This window comes from Cervus canadensis, chromosome 16 (assembly GCF_019320065.1).
Source record: "Cervus canadensis isolate Bull #8, Minnesota chromosome 16, ASM1932006v1, whole genome shotgun sequence".
In the NCBI taxonomy this organism is placed as follows: Eukaryota; Metazoa; Chordata; class Mammalia; order Artiodactyla; family Cervidae; genus Cervus; species Cervus canadensis.
The window spans coordinates 19406593-19432291 of record NC_057401.1 but is presented as its reverse complement, the minus strand read 5'-3'; the positions used below and the strand labels follow the sequence as shown (position 1 = coordinate 19432291).

General features: G+C 42.2%; 1 protein-coding gene across 11 annotated transcripts in view; it reads right to left on the bottom strand.

Annotated features, from left to right (window-relative positions):
• Positions 1-20375: 20375 nt before the first annotated feature.
• Positions 20376-25699, bottom strand: part of PDE4D (phosphodiesterase 4D) — a 1564543-nt gene continuing 1559219 nt past the window's right edge. For all 11 annotated transcript variants that reach the window (XM_043488571.1, XM_043488573.1, XM_043488569.1 and 8 more), the window contains one exon: positions 20376-25309. In XM_043488571.1, coding sequence (XP_043344506.1) covers positions 24893-25309 — 417 coding nt within the window. In that variant the 3' untranslated portion in view covers positions 20376-24892. The remainder of the gene's footprint in view (positions 25310-25699) is intronic.

Here is a 25699-nt window from a genome sequence, read left to right as displayed (position 1 = left end):
AACAGTCTGCATCTCCATCAACAATGCTTGAGGACTCCTATTTCTCTACAACTTTACCAATACTTCATTATTCAAGTTTCCATTTTTTTTTCCAATCTCAAGTGCCCCGTTTTTGGAAATCGGAATATAATTGATTTACAACATTGTGTTAGTTTCTGCTGCACCACAACATGAATCAGCTATAAGTATACGTATGTCCCGTCCCTCCTGAGCCTCCCTCCTCCCCCCTCCCATGCTGCCCCTCAAAGTCATCACAGGGCACTGAGCTGAACTCCCTGTGCTACGCAGCAGCTTCCCTCTGGCTATCTATTTGACACATGACAGTGTATATGTGTCAGGGCTGCTCTCTCAATTCTTCCCACCCTCTCCTTCCCCATCATGTCCACATGTGCCTTCTCTACATCTATGTCTCTATTCCTGCCCTGCAAATAGGTTCATCATTACCATTTCCTAGATTCCATACATATGCCTTAATATACTTTATTTGCTTTCCTCTTTCTGACTTACTTCGCTCTGTATGACCGGATATGATACATATATTCAATGGAATATAACTCAGCCATAAAAAGAAGTGAAACTGGGTCATTTATAGTGATGTGGATGAACCTTCAGTTTGTTATACACAGTGAAGTGCCCCATTTTGACTTGCAGTTCTATGATTATTAGTGTTTATACAATTGTTCATATACTTGTTAGCCATTTGGATTTTCCCTTCATCATACCCTTTTCTTTCTTTCTACATATTCTTGATATGAATTCGTGTTGGTTTTAGTCATTTCTATTCATGATTTTTCAAGGAAGATATTCTCAGCACCTTATTCGTTGAGACCTCATAGCATTTTACATCCCTTTCTCTATTAGGTCTGCAATCCATATCCAATTCCCATATGAGTGTGCACACCTGCTCCAAGCCCAGTCATGCCCTTGAGATTCCCAGTGTCTTGGAGCTGCCGAGTGTGCTCAGCCCCTAGGAACTCCACTGGTGAACCAGCTCACCCCTCCCTCCCTTTCTCTCTATACTTTAGTCCCCAAATCTGAATGCACCATCAGACAGTGACTCTCTTCTTTTCCTGATGCCTCCTTGCGTCCACTTCAGTTAAGAAGAGGGCAGCAGGATGAGGTCTGGATCGCACAGTCAGAAGCTACCACTCAAGATTCCAACAATCAAAATGGAAACTTGTACAGAAGTTTAGATGAGAAATTTGTAAGGTCGGGCCTGATTCTAAAATGTCTGACTCCTCAGGAGAAATGTGGGAATTTACAGAGCTTTTCTTTTCTTTTAAGCCAAGAGGCTTCCACTGGCTAAACTTCTTATTTTCAGCTTAGTGTGTACTGACTTTCTCCTTTAAAAGCCCTGCCTCCCTCGGGATTTGGGAACACTCACCTTCACCTTAGCAAAATTCGCCTCCATTTACATCAAGAGGCCAGGAAGCTGCACTTTTCTTACAGAGTCCTGGGAGAATGGCAGTTCATGTAAGTCAGTGCAGCAAAATAGAGGAAGATCTCTTAATGGAACTTCACCAACTAATATACCAGGTAGGGAATAAAGCTGGCTGCATTCTTGAAATAGAAAGAGAAAGAATGTGCTATCATTGGGGGCCCCTGGGGTTGACCAGGGGCCTTTATAATGTAACAGTCTCCTAGGTGTCACTTCTGGCCCTAATCATAGTTCACTGCTAAGCTGCTGACGCTGGTAGTCAGTGTTCTTCAGGACCTGACCTTTCACTCTTCTGCTACTCCTGCTTAGGGAAACGCCAACCCTGGATGAATCCAGCCAGCCCTCCCTGCTCCCTGGGAGAAGCACTCCTGTGGGGCTCTTCTGGCAAAGACCACACCTGTGCTGAATGAGGCTCTTGACAAATTTAAGTTCTCCAACCTCAACTGGGCTTTTAACAATGGCACCCCACTCCAGTGCTCTTGCCTGGAAAATCCCAAGGGCGGAGGAGCCTGGTGGGCTGCAGTCCATGGGGTCGCTATGAGTCGGACACAACTGAGCAACTTTACTTTCACTTTTCACTTTCATGAATTGGAGAAGGAAATGGCAACCCACTCCAGTGTTCTTGCCTGGAGAATCCCAGGGACAGGGGCGCCTGGTGGGCTGCCGTCTATGGGGTCGCACAGAGTCAGACACGACTGAAGTGACTTAGCAGCAGCAGCAGCAATCTTCCCATAGTCTCAGACAACACTCATCCACAAGTGGCTTTCCTCTTTCTCTGTTTTACGTCACCTTCAGCTTCACTCCCTCCTTCACTCTAAACACATCTTAAACTCTTACTTGACAGAGGATAGAGGACAGGATGATTTCCTCAACCCCATGCCCCCCTTCCTTCGACTTCTGTGTGCCTCATCCATCCTTACTGCCTTCTCTAGCACAGTGTTTAAAAGCTTCTCCTGCTAAGTGTTTCTATTTTTGCTGGTGATTCTTAGCTGAATCAGATCCAATGCCCTCTTTTTATTAAAAATTATTTTGTAACTCTCTTCCCCTTTAATATTGAGAAACGAATATAACCTACCAAATACATAATTACATTTTAATTGATTTAATGACATAATTACAAAACAAAAGGAAAGTAATATGCTTTTCAATATGTAAAGGCTCAGGTACTATTATACTAAACACACAATAAGGTAGAGAAATCCTTATACCTCAATATAGAATTACTGTGTGGTAATTATGAATGTGTAGACAGATTCAGGTACTTAATCTTAGAACTCATGGGCTTCCCTGGGGCTCAGATGGTAAATAATCTTCCTGCAATGCCCGATACTCAGGTTCGATCCCTGGGTTGGGAAGATCCCCTGGAGAAAGACATGGCTACCCACTCCAGTACTTTTGCCTGGAGAATTTCATAGACAGAGGAACCTGGCGGGCTACAGTCCATGGGATCACAAAAAGCAGATGAGACTGAGTGACTAACACTTTGACTTTCAGTAGCAGTAAAAATCACATTTCAAAATGATAAGTAATGCTTTATAAAGCATTTTATATATATATAAAGATTTCCCAGTGAAATCTTCCCTTGATTTACACTGTGGTTGAATCTTTGGGAAATTTAATCTACATTAAAACTATGTTAAAATTACTTTCTGTCACTGAAAAACAGTGCTAGGTTCCAGGCTCAGATAATTCTAAATAGAGTTTTCATCTTCCTGACTAGTAGCTCATTTGAAAGCTGCTTGGAATGTGGAAGTTTTCTTCACTGTATCACCCAGTGCAGGACACGCCACATCTCTGGACTCTGCCCATTCGATGCCTTAACAGCCCCAAATCACCCTGATAACCCACACAGTTCCAAGGTGCCTCCTGGCAGCATCACGACCCCAGTATGGATGGACCAGTCTGTATTCTGGATCTCTCTTCAGTCAGTCTTTTCCTCAGTTAGCCCTTTATTTTCAGTCTTCAACCTTTCCTTCTCTACTTGATTTTTCCTCAATCCTGTGTCATAATAAAGTCAGCCCCACCCAACACTAAGTTCTCCTCTGGCCCGTGTACTGCCTCTCCCCTCCCCATCTCCCAGATCAACAGCACAGCAACCTGCCAGGGCTATTCCTTTCCCCTCACCTCCATACCCTCCCTAACTCACTGTCATTTCTATCAAGAAAACCTTGATAGGTTTTAAATTTTAAATTTAAATTCTTAAATTTAAAATTCTTTTAAAATTTATTTTTCATTAGAGAATAGTTGCTTTACAATATTGTTAGTTTCTGCCATACATCAATATGAATCAGCCATAGATATACATATGTTCCTTTTCCCATGAACCTGTCTCCCACCCCATCTCACCCCTCTAGGTTGTCACAGACCGTGGGGCTTGAGCTCCCTACGTCATTCAGCAAATTTCCACTGACTATTTGTTTTACATATGGTAATGCATATGTTTCCATGTTAGTTTCTAAATCTGTCCCACCCCTCGGCTTCACCCACGGAGTCCACAGGTCTGTTCTCTATGTCTTTGTCTCCACTGCTGCCCTGCAAATATGCTCATCAGTATTTCTAGATCATCTTTCTAGATTCTACATATATGTGTTGATATACCATATTTTTCTCTGACTTACTTCACTCCATATAATAGGCTCTAGGTTCATCCACCTCATTAGAATTAACTCAAATGTGTTCCTCTTTATGCTGAGTAATATTCCATTGTATATACGTACCACAGCTTCTTTACCCATTCATCTGTTGATGGACAGCTAATTTGCTCCCATGTCCTAGCCATTGTAAATAGTGCTGCAATGAGCACTAGGGCACATGTGTCTTTTTCAGTTCTCGTTTCCTCAGGGTATATGCCCAGCAGAGGGACTGCTGGGTCATATGGTAGAGATCATTGCCACTGGGACACTCTAACTTCATGAGTTCACAGACAGCGGCTGTGTGCCTGGTGATGGCTGTGAAAATGGGCAGGATATCATTCTGGAGAAGGCAATGGCAACCCACTCCAGTACTCTTGCCTGGAAAGTCCCATGGACGGAGGAGCGTGGTAGGCTGCAGTCCATGGGGTCGCGAAGTGTCGGACACAACTGAGCGACTTTACTTTCACTTTTCACCTTCATGCATTGGAGAAGGAAATGGCAACCCACTCCGGTGTTCTTGCCTGGAGAATCCCAGGGACAGGGGTGCCTGGTGGGCTGCCATCTATGGGGTTGCACAGAGTCGGACACGACTGAAGCGACTTAACAGCAGCATCATTCTTGTATAAAGACAGGAGAGGGATCAGCTAACCCAGACTACAGACACCCTAGGAAGTGAGCCTTTTATGACCGCAGAAATACATCGTGCAGGAGACAAAAGGTCACAAAACATCTCAGACAGGACCTGCATTAACACAGGCACATTTTCACAAGAGTAAGGATCTCATCATTTGCCTCTGTATTTGCCTCTGTATGTAACTAGCATAATGCCTTGTAGACAATAAGCACTCAATAAATATTTAATAAATTATTAAACAAATTCTTGATCTGTAATACCACAAAGTTTTGAGTAGCTCGCTCTGGGAGTGGTATTCTGAGGCTTCTTTCTTTGTTATTCTGCCCTTGTATGCTTTTTGGCTCCATCCAAGTTTTCAACAATGAGCACATACTCCTTTTATAAGTCTTTTCATAGTCAGAAGTGTTTCATGGGAACAAAAGGAAGCGACTGTGTAATGTAGTCATGAGGCCATGTGGGTGGTGGGGGTGGCGACACCAGCGTAGAATAAAGCCCCTGCCCACTCTTTATTTCTGCATGCTGCCTAGTGAAGGAATATACCTTACCCAGAACAGCTAAGAAGCAAAGGTCATCGCTGAGCCCTGAGCGTCATGGGTGACCTCTCTCCTTCTCCCTCCCTCTATCCCTCTCTCTCTTGTAAAGCAAAGAACTGTGTGGGCTGCATGTGAAGAGGGTGTTGAGACCGGAAAATGACAGGGGTTTTCCATGCATTCCAAAAACTGTGTGGGAATCTGTTCTTTTCAACCAAATGAAAAGCTATTTAAAAGTCAAACCCTATCATGAATGGTGCACTGGGGTGGATCCCTTGGGACATCCCTAGTGTGTAAGAATGAAATACTCCCACGAGGGCCAGAGAATCCCCCAGTGTACTGGCACCAAACTGGATTTAAAGGCCATGTAGTTCTGACGATAGCATTTCCCCCACTCCCCCAGCTTCCCCTAAACAACAATATCACCAAACACTTCAGACAATTGCCAACAAGGAAACAATCACCAAGGATTACTAATACTAAGCAAAAGCCAGTGAAGCTGCAAATTAAGGGGTAGGGGTAACAGAGAAAAATAAATGCTTTCAGCTGGCATTTGAAAGGAGCTGGAGCTGGTTGGCGGTTGGGGGGGCGGGGGGGGGGGGTCGGGCTCAAAATCTGAGGGGAAATGATCAGGTAAATAAGCTCTCTGCAATAGGCTGGCCACATCTGGATACAAGTTCAAGGTCATTACAACCGAAAAGGATCTTTCGGCTTTGCCTTCCAAAAAGGCATCAATGATTCCATCATTTTCCAGGGTGCAGTCTCTTGGGAGAATGAAAAAGGAGCATCCCTCCTCTTTCAACTGTCTGGTGCTTTGCCCCAGCACAGCCTGCTTGCCCAGCTATCCAGGAAACCCAGTTCATCTGTGACCCTCAGGTACCAGCGCTGTCAATTTCTGCCATTGGCTTTTAAGCATGCTTGTTGTTAAATCATGTGTTTGTACATTTTCCAACAGCTAGATTTGGGGGGCATCTTTCCCACCTGATTACATTTCAAAATCACTGAATTTACCCACATCTCCAACCATGACCAAATTCACATCCCATATCCTCACTGTTGTTCTTCTTGGTTTCTGCCCAGATGTGTAATGTATAAAATACTACCTCATTAACCAACTGATGTAGGATCTTTTTGTCTTTCCTCCTAGTCTCTCTGACCACTTCTTTAAAATCCTGACAAGAAAGTATTCTCAAGAAATGTTCTAGGTTGATTAATTGAAAATCCCTTTGCTGATTCTTTTCTCTTTATCTGTTGGTATTTTCCCCTTAATTCTTTACTTTCAGTGCAGCAGCTCCTGATATCACAGAACTTTCATAGTTTTATCAACTCTGATGAATGTGAGTGGCAAACTGATTTGTCTATCTCTAACCCAGTGCCTTCAAACTCCTGCTGGGCCTTCTCTGAGTGTCCTTTCAGCAAGTTATAGGTAAATGTTCAAACTCTTTCTATAGCCTTCACTGAGGGTAACTCCCCTCTCACACACTGTATATTTCATCTCTAAAGCTGGATTTTAAAGACAGTATAGACATATTAATAACACCTTTAATTACATGCCTCCTTCATGTCTCTGATGCTGTTAAACTGATAACATTTGTAACTACATCATCACTGATGCATGGATGCCAGAAATAATGAAGTGCACTTTCTGAAGGCTGAAAGCAGAATAGTAGGTTATGGCCAAATACTGAACTAAAACCAAAGCCTCCTGCATTTCTTTTTAGACCCTTTTTCTCTATCAAGGGCATAGGCATGAATCCATGAGGCTGAGAAAGGCAGAGTCTAGCAACAAAAAATACCATCCTGTGTTCAGAAGTACTTCTCTCTTTGACTATAGGTTTACTCAGACATGTCAGAAGTCGTTTTTTTTTTTTAAGATGTTTGTTAAGTCTTCACAAGGGCATCCCTGGTGGCTCAGTGGTAAAGAATCTGCCTGCCAGTGCAGAAGTCATGGGTTTGATCCCTGGGATGGGAAGATCCTCTGGAGAAAAAAATGGTAACTCACTCCAGTATTCTTGTCTGGGATATACCATGGACAGAGGAGCCTGGAGAGCTACAGTCCATGGGGTCACAAAGAGTGGGACACAACTTTGTAACTAAACAACAACAAAGTCTTCATGCAAAAGATTGCTTCCAGGCCATCATATGACCCTCAGAGTGTTAGCCCCATGCTACACACATATACACATAAATATGATATTTTCAGTGCCTGCTATGTAACAGGTTCTATAGATAAGTGGTTTTAAATATATATATATATATACACACACACACAAAATTTCAAATTTTATGATAATTCTATGAGGAACTTCCACTTAAATGGGGGGGGGGGCATTGAACATTCATATTATTTGTATGTGCTGTGCTGCGCTTAGTTGCTCAGTTGTGCCCAACTCTTTGCAACCCTATGAACTGTAGCCCACCAGGCTCCTCTGTCCATGGGATTCTCCAGGCAAGAATACTGGAGTGGGTTTCCATGCCCTCCTTCAGGGGATCTTCCCAACCCAGGGAACAAACTCAAGTCTCTCACATTGCAAGTGGATTCTTTGCCATCTGAACCACCAGGGAAGCCCAAGAATACTGGAGAGGGCAGCCTATCCCTTCTCTAGGGGAACTTCCTGACCCAGGAATCGAACCAGGGTCTCCTGCATTGCAGGAGGATTCTTTACCAAGTGTGCTATCAGGGAAGCCCTCATATTTGTATTTTTTTCCACAAAGATGGCAGTAAAAGGATTTTCCTTAAAAGCAAAAACACACAAAAGACTAACAGAATGGAAATGTGACTCAGAATGTGACTGTAATTTGAATATTTACCTATACCTGTACAACCACACGTAGAAGCTGGAAGCAGATGGAAAGGGAACAGGAGCAGAATTAGCAAAACCCTCAGTACAGAGCAAGGGAAGACCATCAGTGAGCAATCTGCTCTCAGAATCCCAGAAAGGCTCAGAAACTGAAGAATCCAGGGATCTGTGGAAACGGGAGTGCAGGTGGGTTCTGAAAACAGGAACACTGATTGGAAATGGGACAAAGAAAAGATCTTAAAAGCATCAACAAAATGAAGAATAACAACAGCACGGGAAAAACTAATGATGTACAAAAGTTAAGGATCAGAAAGTCAGTAGATTCCTCAATGCCAACTCAGGAAATTAATGTCAGCAAAGATCTGAGAGGACATGTACTTCCAATCCAACCAAATTCTCCATTTGACTATCATGCAAATAACAGAGTGAAATAAAGGACTCTCATATTCAAAATCTTTTCACATTTACCTTCTAGGCATTCTTTCTCAGGAAGCTACTAGTGCATGAGCTACACTGAAGTAAGCAAATTTGAGATAAGCTAAGACAACTAAAAGTACTAAGATCCAAGAAACAGAAGATCCAGTATGGCAAGAAGGGAAGGGACTCTCTAGGAGGATGCTGAACGAAAATCCAAGAACAGTAGTAAAGACAAGATCTCAAAGCCACAACCTGGGAAAATGACTATTTCAGATGAAGCAGGTGAACCAATGAAAGCCAGGACTCCTGGATGTGTTCACAATAATGAAAGGAGATTCCCTTCAGTGGAGAATATAGGATGGACAGTGATAAGGATGTTGAAAACTAATAAAAATGGAAATACTTACCATCTCCTGGAAAGACCCTACCAGAAAATACAAATGTAATTATAACAAACTTCATGGACTGGCAGTAAATATTTTTTACATAAATATAACAATGCAAACTTTTAATAATAATCTAACCAAAAAATACAATTCTAGAAGACTTCAAAAAAGCATGTGGGGATGGGAACTGAGGGTATATATATCCTCATTTCTGAAAACAAAAGTCAGAGATTATAGCTAAAATCAGAGGAGCAAGAAACTGCAGTACAAATAAGTCATTTATAAATATGGCAGTAAATATAGGAAGGAAAAGGAGGGTAGGCTCTCAAGAAGTGGAACTAGGGCATGCAGGGCTAGGTACAGGATTTCTCTCTGTTGGTTGTTATGGGCTGAAGAGTGTCCCTCTCAACTCTACAGATTAAAGACCTAAGCCTCCAACACCTCAGAATGTGACTGTATTTGGAGGCAAGGCATTTAAAGAAGTGATTACGATCAAAGGAGGTCATATGGCTGGACCTATTCCAATCTGACTGGTGTCCTCATGGGAAGAGACTTGGACCCCAGAGACACCAGGGATGTGCCCAGAGAGGGAAGACCATGTGAGGACACAGGGAAACGGCGGCTGTCTGCAAGCCAAGGAGAGAGGCCCTCAGGACACATCAGACCTGCTGACACACTGATCTAGGGCTTATGGCCTCCAGAACTGTGAAAAAATTAAATTTCTGCTTTTTAAGCCACCCAGTCTGTGACACTGTGTTACGGCAGCCCAAGGAGACTAATATATGGTAATGAGTCATGTAAATATTGGACTTTTTAAATAATGTACCAATATTACTTCTATAAAATTATGAAAAATAGTTAATTAACATAATACCCATGTTGAAATAGCTCCCATAAGAATGAAAGTTAGAGGTCAGATTAGTTGAAAATGTGTACAGGGTGATGCATCTAAAACCAGGTGTGTCTCACCCCGGGTCCTGAGAGTTCCATGTATCTTCCGGGGTCCCAGAGGCCCACAGAGGCCTCAGCCCCCTTGAGTTGGCAGCACTGGACCCTGACTGCTCACAGCAATATCCTGGACTGCCCAGGAGGAAAACACCCTTTGCATCCTTTTTTCTTAGGCTACTATCACCATGTGGCTATCTTCTTGGTTACAAAGCTCTGCAGGTTGGTGATGGACAGTAAAGAATGTCAGCTCTTCAAATCTTCTCATCAGCATCCTTTTGAATACCATTGCCCAACTCAACAGCATGTCTGGGAGTAATTCTGGCAGAAGGACGTGGTCCTTTTACCAGGGGACCTGAACCCAGAAGTTTTCTTAAGGTCTGCATTAAAGGAAGAAATACTTTTATTTCTTTAATTAAAGAAGAGTTCACATAGGTCACAATGCTATGAATCTGTGTCAAAACAAGAGAAGGGATGAAATTACAAAACACTCTTGGAGAACTTCCCCTCTCTCCCCAAGGCTATGCAGGGTGAATAGGAGGTCCCAGAAGCAGGGCTGAGTCTCAGACGGCCTTCCTGGCAAGGTGAGTCTGTGTTTTGAGCCCAGCTGCTTGTTAGCATATGCGTAAATCAGAGAAAAATGGAGGATGATGGCAGGAACCAAAACTTATGATCTTCTTCCTCTTTCTAGGTTCCAGAGTTGGCAAACATGGCAGTATATTCCACCACACCACAATTCAACTCTTGGTAAAAGAAAAAAAAAAAAAAAACAATACTCATCATTGTCAGAATTGTTGCATGAGCACTGAACACAGTGATCTTCATCAACTTAAAGAAAATGGATAAGACTGGCTGCTACAAAGAGGCATCTGTAGAGCATTGGGAAGGGCTGGGAATATAGAGAATGAATTGCTAGGATTTTCTGTGTTCACACTTATCTGACTGGCTTCAAACATGAGAATAAAAATGTTTTAAGCACAAACACATACATATATGTGCACATGTAAGTGAAGTGAAAGTCACTCGATTGTGTCCAACTCTTTGTGACCCCATGGTCTATACAGTCCATGGAATTCTCCAGGCCAGAATACTGGAGTGGGTAGCCTTTCCCTTCTCCAGGAGATCTTACCAACTCAGGGATTGAACCCAGGTCTCCCACATCACAGGTGGATTCTTCACCAGCTGAGCCACAAAGGAAGCCCCATGTACATGTTAGAGGTTTAGTCAAAAGTCAGTGAGCACAGGTTAGAAACCCTGCTCTGCCATATACTGTGGAGAAGGAAATGGCAACCCACTCCAGTGTTCTTGCCTGGAGAATCCCAGGGATGGGAGAGCCTGATGGGCTGCCGTCTATGGGGTCGCACAGAGTCGGACACGATTGAAGTGACTTAGCAGCAGCAGCAGCAGCAGCCATATACTGAGGATACACAGTTGTCAGTTTGCTTTTTACTTTTTTGTATTTCTCTTGTATTTCTAATTTCTAAAATGAGAAGAGGAAGAGAGAGGGGAAGGAGGTGACCACCAACTTTTGCAGTGAGATCTGGTAATAATGTATGTTAAGTATCTGCTCACTGCAGAGCAAAATATCCACATTCCCAACATGTTAACTACTTTAACAATAGTAACTATTGAAGAAAATGGAGATTTGAGATAAAAAATAAATCCCCTAAATAATAACTTGAATACTTACAGCTGACAAGGTAAGGAACTTAAGCAAAAGAATTAAAAAAAACTTAAGCAACAATCAGGGTAAAGATTCTCCTCTCCAGGGAATACAGATGACTTAAGAGACAAACGGGCTTATGTTTAAATATCAACTCTGACATTTTGAATGAATGACCTCATCTTTTTCAGCCTCCTTTGACTTCTCTGTAAAACAGAGGGATTGGGTTTGTGTCAACTTGAAATGAGAAAGCTTCAAGTGTGACGAAGTCTCAGTGCTCACTTTGCATGTGTGTGTGCTAAGTCGCTTCAGTTGTGTCTGACTCTGCGGCCCAATGGACTGTGGCCCGCCAGGCTCCTCTGCTCCTCTGCTCATGGGATTCTCCAGGCAAGAATACTGGAGTGGGTTGCCATCCCCTCCTCCAGGGGATCTTTCCGACCCAGGGATCGAATCCGTGTTTCTTATGTCTCCTACACTGGCAGACAGGATCTTTGCCACTAGTGCCACCTGGGCAGCCCCAAGGCTCACTATACTTCTCTCTGATTCCTACCTTTTACTCCATCCTTTTCCGATCAAACGGAAAGCTCCTCAAAAGCAAAAGTCAAGCCCCAGTCCTTTAAAGCAACTAAGACAGTGGTCTGTAGAGAGGAGCAATTATCGCTCAGTTGATTTTGAATTTGCCTTTCTCTCTGCATGGCTGAAGGCACTAGACCTCTCCCAGATATGTGTGAATGATCCAAATAATTTTTTCTAATCTACTCCCCTTGCTCATTAAAAGAAGAAAAACAATCCAGGGCAAAACCTGCATTTTGAAAGGATTTGATGCTATTCTTTCATTTGTACTGGAGTAACTCTTGCTTTTCTTGCCTTGTGTACATACTTGAACTCCATGGTGATTAAAGGTGAAGGTAGGCAAGCCACACCTCCACGCAGGTGTCTCCTGTTTGTATCTAGGCTATAAGAAGAATTGCTAAATTCACTCTTCTCTTTTCTCTAGCCATGGCTCTCTAGGATGTATGTTGGTGAAAGGGGAGTATAAAATTAAGCAGGTACTCTGTGTTTACAAAACACATCAAAGCAACCTGTCCCCCAAAGCAGCCAACTTTCCAATAAGGTGTTGGGCATCCTCGGGGATCTCGGTATATTCCATTGTTTTCCATCTTTTCCCAGGAGACAATGCACATCACCACAATTCACCTGAAGACCATTTTCTGTGTTCACTCTTATTTGACTGGCCTCAGGTATTCATTTTACTCTAAATCCATGCTTTTCAAACATTTTTGTGTATGATCTAAAGCAAGAAATATATTTAACCTGACAGCTATGCACATACACACAAGCATGCATGTACAACTACACATGCGAATGAAACAATAATTTTAGAAGACTAAACTTACTGTGTGTGGTAACAGCAGTATTTTCTGTTCCATTTTAGTGCTTTTAATTTTTAGTCCTCAATGCAACTATCTTTTGATTTCACAATCCATTAATGGCTGCAGCTGAAAAGTACTGTCTAATGTTTATAGTGAGATTAGCATTTATTAATTCATTTACTTTCACAACACTGTGAAAAATTACAGTAGCTTCTAATATCACAATTCCCATATTGAAAATGAGAAAAAGTAGGATTCAGAGATTAATTAACATGCCTGTAGTCACTCAGCTAATGGGGGCCAAAGTCCCAATCTTTTCACCATGCCAGGCACGCCACCTCCCACCCAGACTCCCTGGCACATTGTTGGAACAGATCCTGGAGGTGTTAGTCAGGATTCTTTCAGGGGCAAGTAACAGAAGGTCCGATTGAAATGTCATCCATTATAAAAACTGGTCCAGATCTTAAATAATTAGCTTAGAAGTCAAGTTGATTAGCAGCTTGAAAAACATCTTCAAAGACTCAAGCTGTCTTCAGCTCTGTCATCCTCAGTATGTTCTCTCTGTTTTCAGATAATTCTTCTCATGGTCTTAAGATAACAGTCCAACCATGGCAGCCTAAGAAACTGTTTCCAAAGCTCAACTCCTTCCTTTTCTCCTTCTTTAAGAGTGAGGAAGACTTTCCCAGGAGTTGTCTATGTTTCACTGTCTAGAAAGGCAGCCCTGCAAGCCAGTCCTAATCTAAACACTGGAAAGGATGGAGGAATTCCTTAAAAGGCTCAGAATCAGCCTGCAGGACCAAGAAGAGACCAAATCCCCCCAGAATTCCTTGGCTTCACAAGAGTCAAACACATTCCAACTTCCATTCCCCAGGTCGCACATGGAATGGAGGCTGGTAATGACAGAGTAGGCAAGCGACAGTGTCCTTTCACAGTGGGTGCAGATAAAACTTTCTAGGTGATGGGTGCCACAGCATCTCTCTTACTCTTCCCGGTTTGATGAACCAATCCCTTCAACGTCTACTTGGGGTGTTTCCTCTAGCTACCTCTGGCCCCTTAACTGTGTCACTCCTGTTTCAGTTCAGTTCAGTTCAGTCACTCAGTTGTGTCCAACTCTTTGCGACCCCATGAATTGCAGCATGCCAGGCCTCCCTGTCCATCATAAACTCTCGGAGTTTACTCAAACTCATGCCTATCGAGTTGGTGATGCCATCCAGCCATCTCATCTTCTGTCGTCCCCTTCTCCTCCTGCCCCCAACTCCTGTTTACCCAATCTCTAATCCACTCTAGGCCAGTTCATATTCTCCCTGTCTGTTCTTCATCATTAACCTCTTTCTTTCAGGCAATTATCCACCTGTCATTCTTTTCCTGTTTAATGAATACCTGCTATATGACAGACGGACGCTGAACTAAGCTATAGGAAAACAAAGATGAAGGGGCAGTCTCTGCCTATAATATCCAGGGGCCTTATTTAAACACAGTGGCACATACACATATACACACATAGTAGTAACAGTGTTAGTCACTCAGTTGTGTCTGATTCTTTGGGACCCCATGGACTGTAGCCTGCCAGGCTCCTCTGTCCATGGAATTCTCCAGGCAAGAATACTGGAGTGGGTTGCCATTTCCTTCTTCAGTATATACAAATATACAAACTCAAATTTGGCATCTGAATGCAAAGGATGGCATGGAGCTCAAAGTCTCTAGGCAACAGAGCTGGAGGCAGAGATCAGAGTGATGGGAGTTTACTTGGGAGGTGCAAACCCTTGGGCAGTGGAGTGAGAAAAAAAGGATTCAGGCTAAAACAAGCAAGGAAGGAAGAAAAGGGAAAGAAAGGGAAGCAGGAAAGATGGGAAGCAGTGTGTTGTGATGTTTTGGCACTGGCTACTGCCTCACAAGATGCCGCCAAAAGACACTGTAGACAGCCTGGGAGGTGCTCTCACTGATAAGAATACAGGGGTTGTCTCAAAGGCTTCAAGGGGAAGCCGTGCCTCAGAGCAGCCCATGGACAGAGAAGAAGTTAACCGGCCTGGTTCCCTTCCATCTCTGGATTCCCAATGGTCAGAGTTAACCCCCTGACTTTCTGAGTGTGTCATTTGGCCCCTTTGGTGGTCCCATGTGATGCCTGATTCCAAGCCTTGTGTTGTGCAGTTTCGGCCAACTACAAAAGCAGAGGGGCACCCACTGCATGACTGAGAGCTGGGATGGGGCAACTGAAGCCCGGGTATGGGTGCTCAGTCCTCACCTGTTACACTAATGGTCCTGCAGGGTGAGTGTGGACGGTATCTTCTCTCCTTTGAATGTCATTTTAATCGTATATCCTTTAGCCCATGCCAACTTGTGACACATAATACTGTAACTTACCATAAAAACATATATTTGGGCTTCTTCCCAGTTTTGGGTATAAAGCTCCTAGCACCCTTGGAATTTCCTAAGTGTTAAAGAGTGATTAAATTGTCTTTTACTATATTAATAGTGGCTTGGAAAACACTTAAGGATGGGGTCAGAGGGACCAATTTCAATCCCACCCATGACTTCCAGGGAGAGGAGCTGGATATTGACTTAATCTCCTATGGTCAATGATTTACTACCTCATACTTATGCAATGAAACCTCCATTAAAGGGGAAAAAAATGGGGTTTGAAGAGATTCCAGGTTGGTGAACACTGTAGATTTGAGGAGAGTGGTGTGCTTTGAGAGGGCATGGAAACTTCTGCCTTTTCCCCATACCTTGCTGAATGTATCTCTTCCATCTGGCTTTCCTGAGTGATGTCTCCTTCTCATAAACCAGTGACCTCGTAAGTAAAATGCTTCTCTGAGCCACTCAAGCAAATTAATGGACTTCAAGACAGGGATGTCTCTGGAACTCCAATCTATAACTTGTAGGTCAGAAGTGCAGGTGACAACCTGAGCTTGCCACAGGCCTCCAAAATGGAGGAGGCAGGGACGGGGGGGTGAAGGTGGGTGTCTCATTAATAATACTGAGTCTTGTGGATGGAAACTGGCTTGTTAAACACATGTTTCTACTGTTTCTCCAACTGCCATTAGCTATACCATGTCACCTGCTGAAACTCCTGTAGTAACATGCATCCCTTTGAGTAAATGCAATGAATTAGAAAGGGGGTTAAGATTATTACTTCTCCTTTTTTGCAAAGTCAAAAGAGGAAAAAACAACTCCAAGAGGTCTTGAACAGTTTCTCAAACATTATGGTGCAGAAGAGTAACAGCATGACTTGTTAAAATACAGATTCTGGGGCCCACCCGTAGAGATTCTTACTCTAGAAATCTCAGTTGGGACTTGATAACCGGCATTTCTAACAAGAACCCAGTTGGTTCTGATCAGTTAAAGGACCACATTTTGAGGCGTGCCAGTGTTAACCAAGATAGAATAGGCAAATATTAACATCTTGACTTAAATCTTTACTGTTTTTGTTCAGTCACGTCCAACTCTTTGTAACCCCATGGATTGAAGCACGCCTACTAGCCGGGCCAAAAGAAGTATGTTTTCTTCAAAAGATACCACCTAGGGTGGCCATGTACATATCTAACCAAGGGATATGTACAAAATACTGATGAAATATATTTCTAGGCCCAAGATGGAGTGGCTTCTGCCTGAGATGCTGCATCAACAAACTGAAATACTACAACTTTCATGTTCCTATAAATGCTCCTCCTGAGCAGATATGCAGCATATCCCGTCAGCCAATCCCCCCAAACCAACCCAACTCTGGCTTCTCACCCCAAACAAGGTTGACTCTTTGTCCCCAGTCAAGCAGATATTTTCTATTGTCTCTTCCTTGCTCTTTATTCTTTATCCCATAAAAGCTTCTTGCTGTCTGCCCTCTTTGGCAGTTCTCCAAAAGGAGATTTTCCATTTCATTGAAGTTTGTTAGTACCACCTGAATTGACTTCTTTCATCATTTTTAAACAGTTTTTTGGCGACAAAACTGTTTTGTAAAAGTTTTTGTAAAACACCCCAAAAGCCACAACCCAGCAGCACATCCACCTTAGGCATTAATCTGCTCAGCTAAAGTAACAAGATCTTCTAGTTTCAAAGAACTGAGTGCTATCTTCCGGTATACCTGCTTATTTTATATCTAAGAACTGTGGCCCAGGAGGTGTAAATATCTACAAAAATAAGCAAAATCCTACTAAGACAAACTAGAATTACCATGACCACCATGGGGAACTTTCCAAAGAGACAATTATCGTTCATTTAAGAAGTGCACCGGAGAGTTTTTCCCAAATCAACAGATAATGGGATATCTATTTTAATTGACATGCCAAAGCCTCCAAACAGCAAGGCTGCCCCAAAGCTTCATTGAACGCTTCATTATAAAAGGCGAATGAAAAATTAAAGACCTGTCTAAAACAAATCATTGAAAGACTAAGGTGATTCCTACCACCTGCCTCTATCCTCTGTTATGTGAGTACTCACTAAGCTTCCAGTGAATTGCTTTTCCACTCTGAAGAGACCAGAAGACCATAAATAAAGTCCACTAAATAGTTTTAAAGCCAGAAACCTAGAACGCTCCCCCTTGTTGCACCTTCCTGGGGTCCATGGTCAAAATGCTCCATGCTCCCTCAGACAGTAGAGTCTGACTACTTGTGACTGGATGGAAGGCAGCCGGCCAGGCTCCTCTGTCCATGGACTTCTCCATACAAACATACTGGAGTGGGTAGCCATTCCCTTCTCCAGGGGGTCTTCCCAGCCCAGGGATTGAACCCTGGTCTCCTGCACTGCAGGCGAATGCTTTATCACTGAGTCTCTGGGAAAGGCCCCATGGAAACACAGGCCCAGAGGTTCTCTCATTTGCATTCACTCAGGATACGGGGGAAAAAGTTTTGTCAAATCATTCCATAGCAACTCGAACTGGTTATTTCCTCAACAGCCCAGGGGAAGCTTACATTAAAATTAATGAAAAATCTTGTCAAATTCTAGTAGACACAATAGGACATTCATCTGGAGGCTGCACATGGGCTCCGAGGATAAACAGCAGAACCAAGAAAGGGTGAAAATTCTTACCAGTGTCTGCTCTCCCCAATCTCTGTGGTGACCCGTTGAAAAAGGTAACATTTCAAGCTTTCCCTTCCTTTCCAAAGCCTCGGTCCTTGACTCGGGGCCCTTTCTCACCCAGGAACAGCCGGGGCCTCCTTGTTTGTTTCATTTGTGTCGGGTCAACATGGCGCGGCTTTCTGCTTGCCCGAGGCACGCAGGTCGTCAGTTCTACGTGTGCAGGCAGCTTAATCATCCGGCTGGGGTCGGGGGTGGGAGGTCCAAAAATACGGCCGGACAGAAATGTAGGCTCACTCTGTTTGCCGCTCAGATAGAGCGGGACAGGAAAAGGGTTGCACTTCGTTTGTGGCTAGAGTTTTACTGAGTATGGCCAGCTTGGAGGAACTGTCTAGGTCTTTCTTTGAATTGTCTTTGGGAGTGGCTGTGGATCTTGGGAGGAGGGTATCCTTTTCATCCATGGTGGCGGAAGGATGTAGGACCCCCCCAAACTGGGATTCCTGGCCTCGGCGGATACAACATGCCTGACAAGGAAGCAAAAAGCCCAGAAACTGTAAGGAACCACCACTGCCTGGACAACACCAAGGTGCGCTTATACTGGGCTGGACAGGAGAGAACTTTTATATTGTAAGGGAGAGGGGATGTAGTAGTAAGGAGATATAGCAATTCTTAAGATTAGTAGATGAGGACACAGAGCCCACGTTAAATGATATAAATAAAGCAAGCAGTGTATCTTACAGGCTTGAGTTTGTGGGCTAAGCTTTACACCCATTGCACCGAGTTTGACATTGAGCATTTGGAAATACAAGAATAACTGCGACAGAAACAGACTCCAAATCTGCAAACGGGAAGCACAGGTGGAATTCCAATAAAATAAGGCTCTGTGTGTGGGTTCGTCCCTGTTAGGGGTGGTGCTGTCTGGTAACACGGAATGTTTTGCTCTTGTAGGCTCAAAGCTGTGTGTGAGACGTTTCCAGATCAAAGACCTAAACCCAGGTAGACTCAGCACACCCAAATTGGCCTCAGTCAGCCTGGGGGAATACAGGGAAAAGAAGGGCAGCTTTTCTTTTGTTGCATAATCTCACTTAGGGGTGGTAGACTGAGGAAGGAACCTGCGTTTAGGTCAAGCATTCCTGGAAGGGATGATTTGGGCCTTTTGGGGGCTATAGTTGCCGTGGTTGCCTGTGGTGGTGGGAGGAAATGATGAGGAGGCGGAGCACAGCTTATTCTATTTAACCTTATTCTACTAGTTAAGATTCAGGGCTTACACTTGTGCTGATTGATCACGAAAACTGATTTTCTGCCATTCAGGAAAAAAGAAAAAAGAATTTGTGAGGAAGAGGCAGAGTCTTTAGTTAGCAACCGGACAGAAAACTGTGAACTCTCTATCTAAACAACCAGACTAATTTTATGGTATCAATCCTAAATGTCTTGATCACCAGATTGAATTATATCCAATATCAATTTGGTAAGTGATATTCAACTAGTATTAAACACCTACTGTGTACCAGGGATCCATTTGAGTTGTGAGGGATACACTGGTGAGCAAAGACTCGACTCTTCTGAAGTTCTGTTCTGGTGGGAAAGAGACAATAAACAACAAATAGAAAGTGAAATCGCTCAGTCGTGTCCAACTCCTTGCGACCCCATGGACTGTAGGCCACCAGGCTTCTCCCTCCATGGGATTTTCCAGGCAAGAGTACTGGAGTGAGGTGCCATTTCCTTCTCCAGGGGATGGTCCCGACCCAGGGATCGAACCTGGGTCTCCCGCATTGTAGGCAGATGCTTTCCTGTCTGAGCTACCAGGGAGGTCACATGTCAATTTGTGGGGTTATAAAGGGAAGAAAGCAGGGTCAGAGGGTAAAGATCAAGGGAGCAGGAGTGCTTTTCTTCCATTTCTCCCGAGGTTTGGAGCTCATGTGTACCTCAGGACTTCTGCAAATGAAGTTTTCTGTCTGGACCCTGCTCTTCCTTTTTGCCAAGTTACCTTTTGAGTTCCTTCAGAGCTCAGCCCCACATCACTGCCAGAGAAGGCTTCTCTGGCCCTGGCCCTCTGGAAGAGACCAAGGTCAGGTTCCTGCTCAGTCACAGCACCTCAGCTTCTTTGCTGTACTGAGGACACTCACGATGCTGCGTAGGGAACTGTTCAGTGCCTTTGTCCCCTGTAGACCTTAAACTCACAAAAGCTGAATTATGTCTGTTCACCGATGAATCCTTACAGTCTTGGAGTTTGCAGAGGGACCCAGCAAATAACTGTTGAGTATCTGAATAACTTTCAGTATGCCAGAACACTCAGTCAGAGAAGTTCCCTTCCCAAGTCTTCTACTGTGCTTAGTCTTATAGGCCATCTACATAATTTTGCCTTTTTACTCTATAGCAAGATTAATCTACATAATTTGGCTTTATTGGACTACAAATATGTAGTAATGTATGATGTCACTATCCTTTATTTCACCTTAACAATCCTCATGGCTCTTGGAAACAAGTGCTGACTGAACTACAAGTTAAAATGAATACTCTTATTTGTAAATGATCGAGTCATAAATAGGCAGAATCAACCCATGCTTTTATTTCCATTGCATATAAAAATTTCATATGAAGGTATTGATGTACAGTACTATCCCCATGGGCTGTAAGAGAGGCTAAGAAACCACTAAAAGAATCATCATTTGTAATGCTCACACACAATTGACCACTCTGAAAACATATCCAAAGAAATCAAATTTAAAACAACTAAAATCAGCAAGGATTTTTTTCTTTTTGTAATTATAGTGTCCCCATTGTACTGTTTAAAACAAAAGTAATCAAATTCCTTTGGGCCAGGGCTGCTAAAATCTACAGTTTGTGTCAAAAAAGAAAATGAAATAAAATAAAAGGAGGCTCATTTTCCTAGAAAAAGATTCTCTCCCTTCACTAAGTTGCACATTCTGAGGGCTGGGCAGCAGTGGAAAGAGGTTCCCACATCAGCCACTGGGAATTTTTCATAGCTTTCAGGAGCTGGCCTCTGTGCAAGGTTAAATTTAAAAATTCTAAAGCAAGTTAAGTTTCACAGAAACACACATTCTAGAGAATGGTGACTCCGTTATGTGAATTGGTGTCATATAAAACTTTGTGTTTAATATATGAATTTACATACATAAGGAAATTTGATTCATCTTAGTTGAAGAAAAACTCTGTTTAACAAAAATGACCTTTTTCATATTTTATGTTTTCTGTTATAACATGGCAGGAAGCCAAATAATAAAGTACTAACATGCATGACCTATGGCTCTAGTTTCAAATCAAGTTCATTTGTCCATGTGCTCAAGAAGTCAAAAAGACTTTTTATAATTATTGGACAAGAATATCTTTTCCCAGTAGTGTTTGAAAATTAAAAAAAAAAATCAAATGTAACTAACTGAAGCAGCTCAGTTAGTATCTTATAGGAAAAGCCACCATCATATATGCTATGGTGCTTCGTGGCAAAAAGCATTTAAGGGGTTGTCTCTCAAAAGAGTCTCAGAATGCTCCAGAGGTTAACCGTGGTTCTGTACAATCCAGCTGTTGCCAGAAATCCAATTGATTCAAAGCTCAGATGTAAAATGCCCAGCCCTAACCCCACCATTACCTTACTTTCAAATGCAGCAAAACAGAAGAAAATATTGGTTAAAGTTAAGGCACAGCCCTGGGACCAAAGACCTGCAGCTATGTTTTTTATATTTTATATACCTTTATGTATTTTATAGTTTTCTTGAATCTTCCATAAACAAGCTCTAAGGTGACAAGACTATTTTATAGAAGAAAAGAAAATGTACAAGGAGTATGTATACACACCATTCATTCTCTCACCAAGAGTTTCCAAATATATCAACACCATCCCAATTCGGGATGATGTTTTAATAAGAACTGATAATTTACAATTAACATTACAGTATGTACATTACAATAAATACATGGTTGTAAACAGACAAACAAGACTGTATTACAGGTAAGGTCATTTGGTGAGAAAAAAATGCATGGCACAAAAAAATAAATAATGCATTCAAAAAGTATCATAAAGCTTTCGGTAAAATCCACTTCATTCAAGTTTTTTTTTTTCCTTGTCTACAATTTGTTCTATCTACATTATTTTCTTGTGAATTTTAAGTGATGTAAAAGAAAAGAAAATTAAAACAGCATTATTGTGTTTAGTAACTTGCAAGCTGAAATATACTGGTTTTATGCAAACTTGGACATTTTCTTCCCCATACAGTACCCAGATACTGTATTTTCTTACAATATTTTAGGAAATGTAAAGCCACTTATAAAAGGGTATTCTTTTTAAAGCAGTGTATAATTCTGAAGCACACTTTGGCGAGAGCAGAGGAGAAAGAAGGGAGAGGAGAAGCAGATTGTACAGCACTAGTCCCTGTCTTTTAGATATCACTTTTTTCCTACCATTTGATTGTCCATCAGTGGGTATCTTCACACATGTGACCATTAAAACCAACAAATTGATGAAATAAAAAGTCTCCCTTTTTTAGTGCTGTTATATACCTTTTCAGGTCCGGATATGTGACATATTGCTGTTTTAATTTTTTTTTCATTCTTAAGTTCTAGGCACTCTGTGGGGGAAATACCAAGCATGAGGGAAGGGAGGGATTGAGAGTATTTGGGAGAAAGGAATAAACCTTAGATTCTTTGCCTTTTCTTCTAGACCTCCATCAGGGACAAAATTAAAACGGAAACAAGTTTCCAATTGTTCTTGTGAAACCACTTGCCAAACATAAGACTTTATTTGAAAGATTACTGTCTGAATTTTACAGGGGAAGGGAGGTAGAAATCTGATTATTAATTGGTCAATTCCTATCCTGTGCTCCATGTCGAAGTTCACAGCTACCTAATTTTTCTATCAATGTTTCTAAGCATCAGTGGCTCTCAGGGGACTAAAATAGTATCTTCAGCTGGGTCATTTCCCTGGCTGATGATTTAATGATTAGTCCCCAGAAGGCTCCTTGAGACATCCCCAGTATAAACATTTTTCAGGATTACAATTTCATTTACTGTTCTATGTTCTGTTTGGTCAGATATTCCTTTAGCCTCTACTTGACTTCTTGGATGTCACTGTGAAAAATGATTATTTGGGCTCCAAACTCTTCACAGAGAAGGTAACCATTTTTTTAAGAGCTGAAATGGGAAGAAAGTCCAGACTAAATAAATGCTCCACGATGCCAATTAAAGGTAAATGCTGGGAATCAATTTCTAAAATTCCAATACAATTCTTGATGCTAAATTCTGCCAAAAGTGATCTCTAATGTTTGATTTAGTCAATATCTTCTTACCCAACTGAGTAATTTAAAACGGCATCATATCACCAAACCTCTGGTGCTAGGGGCACCACCAACTGCTTTCTATCAGCATATTTAAAGTTCTCCTCCACTAGACATACTTCTGGATCAATGATAACTGATAAAGCAAGAAATGCTACTATGTGTTATGTGGCTGTCCTTTAAGGAAGAGTCATTGCTACACTTAAAATCACTTCTCAGGAATATTCCTCATACAGTCCTTAATCCCATGGTGAAATCATAGAAACAAAAGAGCATTCATTGTACTGGTGTTCATTAATATATTCTACTAATATTGTTAAAAATTACCTAGCTAGCCATTAACTTTTCTTTGTAAATCAAAAGTAAAAGCTAGTCATTATATACGACCTCATGGCAGAAAAGAATGCTAACTCTAACTTGACTACCTGTTCTTTGCATCCATCAGAATGGTGGTGATATATTTGATAAGACCCCACGTAGTAAATGTGGACAGAGGTTCAAACACACACTGAATAATGAAGCAGCACGAGGGGAAAAAGGTTTTCTTACTATAACTGACTGTGAAAACAATAAAAATGAGCATGAAATGTGTGCGTTATTACAGACATGCATTTGTGAAATGAGGGTCTACCACCACAGCAAAAGATTATCAGAAGACACGAAGTAGGAAAATATCTAAAGACTGACCATTTTAGCTACTGGGTATTTATATATCTCTCACTTGCTTCAGATAATACCAACTGATGACTGAGTGTCCATGAGGCTTGAGATACATTAGACAGAACACACATCAGAGTATTATGGAACACGTGTTCACTTCGCACATGGTGAAGAGAAATGTCAGTGGGGAGCAACTCTGCGTGTCTGAATAGACCAAAATGAAAAGCCAGTAAATGAAGACCTACAAAAAGGGTTTCCTGCAACATAAAGTCAATTTTTGTTTTTAAAATATGGAAGTCATTGGTATATAAAACAATGGGTCACTACAAATCAGTTGATTGCTATGAAGTCTAAGGTGCAAGTAAAATTTGTAAATTAGGTTTATCCAGTGTAGCACAGATTTGTACTGAAAACTTGCAAGTTACTCCTTAGAAAAAAATAACCAGTGGCAGATGAAGTTCTGAACGTAGTTTTTTAAATATAATACCTCAATACATTTAATAATAAAAGTAAGCTCTACAAAAAATCTGTTTTACATATCATACAAAATGTAGAGGTCAGTGCAGCTCACCGAACCACACTATTCAGTCAGGAAGACTTGAAATTAGAAAATTATGCAATTTCTGTGGCTCATCTTTATCCTGGTAACAGCTTCACACTTTGTCCTGTTCCTGACCCATTCGTTGCTTCACCCATCTGTTCACTGCATCCATGTAATAATGCCTTCTTTCTGCTGAAAATATTGCAAACAAAAAAAAACAAAACCCCAAATCATCTTAACTTTGGGGCTGCCCAATGAGCCACACTCCCTAGAAAACACTTTAGAGTTGATTTTCTCGGCTTCTTCAGTTCAACGGAGCCGCAGTCCTGTGACAATGCTGTCCATGAAGATGTCCCTCTCGTTCTGATGACATGGAGGTGAAAAAACTGGTGACAATATTCCTGAGCGCCAGACTGAGTCGTCAAGGTCAGTTTTGTTCCACAAACATCCTGGCAGATGACAGTGAGGTGTGACCGTGGTTGTGGCATGTGACATGCACTTTGGAAACAACGTTTCTACTTAAAAAAAAAAAAACACAAAACACAAACGAAAGGCATGGAAGTCTGGGCCCTGTTACGTGTCCGGGGAGGGGTCCCCGATGACACAGGCCTCGGGCTGGCTCTCCTCCTCCTCCGCCACCGCCTCCTCTTCGACCTGCTCATCCAGGGGGATTTCGGTGGACTCCGAGTCTTGAGTGCACAGCGTCTTGGAGTCGCTGCAGCTAGTGTCTTCTTCGACTTGACTCCCGCTGTCCTTCTCTGTGTCTGACTCGCCATCTTCCTCTAAAGTCAGTTCAAACTGGAACTTCTCCGTCTGACCCTGCCTGCCCTCCTCCTGGTCATCAGGTGCCGGGGAAGGGCTCTGAGGAATTGTGCTCTGGTACCACTCACGATTGTCCTCCAAAGTGTCCAAAATGTCCTGGGCATCAGGATGGACCAGGTCTGCCCACGTCTCCCAGAGAGGATGAACGATATAGTCTATGAAGCCCACCTGGTTAAAAAAATATATCCAATGTGAGTACAGGATTAAGAAACAATGGAAAAGGTTAAAGATACCCAAATGTATTCAATTTATATACTGAATTAGATTTTCATACGTGATATACGGAATTTACATAAAATATATAAATGTAATATGCTTTGCAAATATAACACTAAACCAAAGACTATTAACCTTAGTCTGATAAAATAGTCACTATTTTAGGTAGCAGACTGTATGAAAATGTTGTTACAAGCTGCAGAAAACTATTTAATAGCTTTTAGAATTCTGAGTCCAAGAGCAGGTTTGTGATGTACAAAATCTCTGCTTGTTTACCTTGCTTCGCTTGAGGCTTGGACCTGATTTTAGAACAGCCCATTTACAGGTGGATCCAGATAAACT